Raw genomic sequence first — 3,795 nt, 5'->3', positions numbered from 1 at the left:
GGTGTTGACGTCTTGAATGCACAATAACGTGTGGGTTTTCTTCATCCCAATTATGATTATTATGAAAATTGAATGTACCATTCCTAAAACTAGCTGACTAAAGTTTGCTCTGTTTATAAAATTCATTATATCTCGTAAATTAAGTCAGATAGGACATATATTTATATTTATATTTATATATTTTTATTTTTTTTTCATTATTTTTAGGCGTACAATGAGCTCCTAAAGTACCACAAGTTACGAAACACCCTGTACATATATATATATATATATATCGTCAAAAGTACAAGGAGTATAACGTCATAGAAGCTACCACGACACAAACGGAAGGAATACGACAACTCGATGATCCTGTGGATGTTGAGCACAAAGATGTATGTATATCTATGTACATATATATACGTATATCTGCTACGATCAATTAATCTGGAAAATGATGGAACATTTTCAAGTCAATTTTTCGCAGGGAAAAGAAAAAGAAACGTCCTGGAGGAAATTTCAACATGTTGGAATATATTGACTCAAGATAATTAATTAATTAATCAATCAATTGAAATTTTAATCAGATTACACGCTCTATATTTTCACGCTGAAGTATTCGGTCCTTTTTCCCATCTCGTCCACTTTTCACACAAATCGATCACCACGACCAATTTTCCCCGCAGTGTTACGGACTCCCCCTCGTTCATTATACGACTTTTCTACTAATTAATCGGAAAAATCTTAATTAATCAGCGCGAGACCGATGAGATCCCGGACAGCGTTAATTAAACACAACAAACTACCTTCAATTGCTCGTTTTTTTAATTACCACGGGGGAGGATATTCGAAAAGTTCAGTGCCGATAACAGATGCACTTTGGCATTTCACCTGTTTTCATAGCTTTCACGACGAGAGTATCTCAGTTTAAAAGAAAAAAAAAAAAAGAAGAAATACGAATAGATTCGAGCTTACTTCGAGAGCTACACTACTTCCGAAAAATATTCCATCGTTTCAAGAGGGTCTAGATTGTACACACGTACGTATATATGTGCACAGTGTCATTCGAATAATACACAGGTTGAGTAATCAAAGTCGGTGGTAATCGTTACAGGTTTGTCTTGCATGTTCAAAAGAGAGAGAGAGAGAGAGAGAGAGAGAGAGAGAGAGAGAGAGAGAGAGATGGGAGTCGACGGGGGTTGTTTATTTGACGTGGACAATCAGAATGTCAGACTCACCTTGACCCGCTGCAGATCAATGGGGTTCATGATGGTCCCCTGAAAGAACTCCACGGTGGTGAAGTGCCGTTTGAATAGTCCCTCCAGCTCGAGATCTGGTGGTTTCCTAAATGGCACCGGCCCGACAAAACGATACGTTTCTTTTCATAAATAATGTTCACCTCAGATCAACGGTGGACGCCTTTTTTAGCCGAGATTTATCACATCGCCGAGTAGGCCGCCAGTGATTCGGGGCGGAGATTCATTCGACTTATAAATTAAGTAGTATAAATGTGACAATGCCAAAATGTCGTGTTTTGCCAGAGACCTTCGAGGAACAGCAGCCGCCTTTAAAGTGCTTTAACTTTAGCCAGAGATGTTTTCCATACATTTTCAGATACGGATGGTATATATTTTGGAAGTGGGTATGCCTCCTCGAAAGTCAAGAGATATATATGTATATATAATAATAATAATAATAATAATAATAATAATAATAATAATAATATAGTATAATAGATCTAAGTAAGTCTCTACTGCACGCTGATTCGGCTCATAGCTCATTACAGCATACCATGCAGTCGCAGGCAATTGCTTTCTACGTATAAATTGTACATACATATGTACATTTATATGCGTGTACTATGTACATACACCGACAGAGATATATGTATATATATATATAAGGTGACTTTATTTTATAAACGGCTAAATGCGACTCCCCGGGTCGCACATGTCCCGGGAACGAAGAAGCATTTCGTTTCCATCGAGTGATGATCGTACGATAAAAAAATGAAACGACCAACGAACGAGTCGCCAACACGTGTTTCAACACACTTTCAATGCCCAGAGTGACAGAAGTGAAAGGGAAAGCTGCAATTTAATAAAAAGAAAGAAATCTCGAGATCGAGATTGAAAACACGGTCGAAAAAGGGAGACGAAGAGTTTTATACGCGGAGTCAGACACGTGAGACGAGGTCTCGATCAATTGAAGTATGTTTTCTCTCTTTTGTTCTTCTTCATCGAGATTTTACGATATTACCCCGTTACGCAAAGACACGGAAGAAAGAAACTAAATCGAATGCGAAGAGAGACCAAGATCCGATGGTAAAACGACCGTGAATAACACGAGACAGAGAAGAAAAACCAGAAGGGGAATATGTAAATTTGAAAGAGACAGAGTAGAAGAAGATACGTGGGTAAAACCTGGCAGCTACTAAGGCTAACAAGTAGATCGAGGGAGACAGAGAAGAAGAGAAAGTAGAATAACCTGGCTACAGCTACGATTTATGTACACTGTTCCACGCATAATATAACATGTATAGACATCCATGTTAGACATCTATAATATATGTCGATCGATCGACGTAAGATCGAACGTGGTCGAGTAGGTAACCGCGCAAAAAACCTAAAAAAAAAAAAAAAGGAACTACATGGAAATAAGAAGCACGAGCGGCCACGCAAAGGAAAGAGAGAGAGAGAGAGAGAGAGAGAGAGAGAGAGATTGGATATTCGGATGGTCTTGACTTTGGCGGACGTTTTTCGTGTGATATAGTTGTTTTCATAGGTCATAGGTGCGGGGATACCTTGACACGCTCCAGGTCCACAGCGTTCATCATAGTGCCCTGAAAAAACTCCACGGTCGTGTAATGCCTCTTCAGGAGACCCTCCAATTCGAGATCTGGCTCTTTCCTGGAAACACAGATCACTCCTTACGACAATGACGATCAGACCTCGAACGATCGAAAGGTGCTGGTGCCACGCCTGTTTTCATACGTCCTCGCTCTCTGTTCGCCGAAAATGGACGAGAAAAATTCGCTCGGGAGGAGCTACGCTAAAAGGAGTATTTTCTCGCTTTCGATAACAAACACATGACAAACAACGAGAAGAGTTCAGGCTGAGTCGGTCTGATCGCCTTTGCTCGTGTAACCGCTGGAACAATTGGGCAGCAACCTACAGAAATCGATGTGCCTGCACTTACCACAGTTGTGTCGTAACGTTACAACTACATTACAAGACGCTCTTGTTTCTTTGTCTGTTTTTTTCTTTTCTTTTCTTTTCGTTTTATTTCTCCCTCCGTGAAAAATCATCGACATCGGCATGGCCGATTGTGTGACTGCTTATTCGGTAACGATTACAGTAGCAGACTTACTTAATTTCAATTAATGATCAAGAACGTTTGGAGAAACGTTGAACTGCGACTTGAGGTCAGAATTTGCAATCGTGCAAGACTCGCGCTAAGACGGTTTTTTTACACGTTTGTCACGACGGTGGGATGTGAAAAGGGGGAACAAGGGGATGTCAAAGACATCCCGTATAATCGTGCAACGTTCACGCTGCGGAAAGCAATTAGAGGATCTCGACGATCTTTCAATTTTCAATGTCAACAATTCGATTCACCACTACTGGCTCCGGTAATCTGAAAATCGAAATACCGCGGCCAGTCTAACGTGTAGCAGCGATCCGCTAATCGTTTCAAGCAGCCTTGTTTCCTCCGCCGAGGAGAAGGTCAGAGGTCAACGTCTCTTGTAGATCGATTATACGGAGGTTCGTTGACCAAAAGAAAAAAAAAAAAAAAAAAAAAAAAAAAAAAAAAAAA

General features: G+C 40.2%; 1 protein-coding gene across 6 annotated transcripts in view; it reads right to left on the bottom strand.

Moving 5' to 3' along the window:
* The window catches only part of LOC122527954 (calcium-activated potassium channel slowpoke), a 137,288-nt gene that overhangs the window by 53,180 nt on the left and 80,313 nt on the right, over positions 1-3,795 (bottom strand). For all 6 annotated transcript variants that reach the window (XM_043652575.1, XM_043652578.1, XM_043652579.1 and 3 more), the window contains exon 7: positions 1,218-1,323. In XM_043652575.1, coding sequence (XP_043508510.1) covers positions 1,218-1,323 — 106 coding nt within the window. The remainder of the gene's footprint in view (positions 1-1,217; positions 1,324-3,795) is intronic.

Source organism: Frieseomelitta varia, unplaced genomic scaffold (genome assembly GCF_011392965.1).
Source record: "Frieseomelitta varia isolate USP_RPSP 00005682 unplaced genomic scaffold, Fvar_1.2 scaffold_240, whole genome shotgun sequence".
Classification (NCBI taxonomy): Eukaryota; Metazoa; Arthropoda; class Insecta; order Hymenoptera; family Apidae; genus Frieseomelitta; species Frieseomelitta varia.
This window is presented reverse-complemented; position numbering and strand designations above follow the sequence as displayed.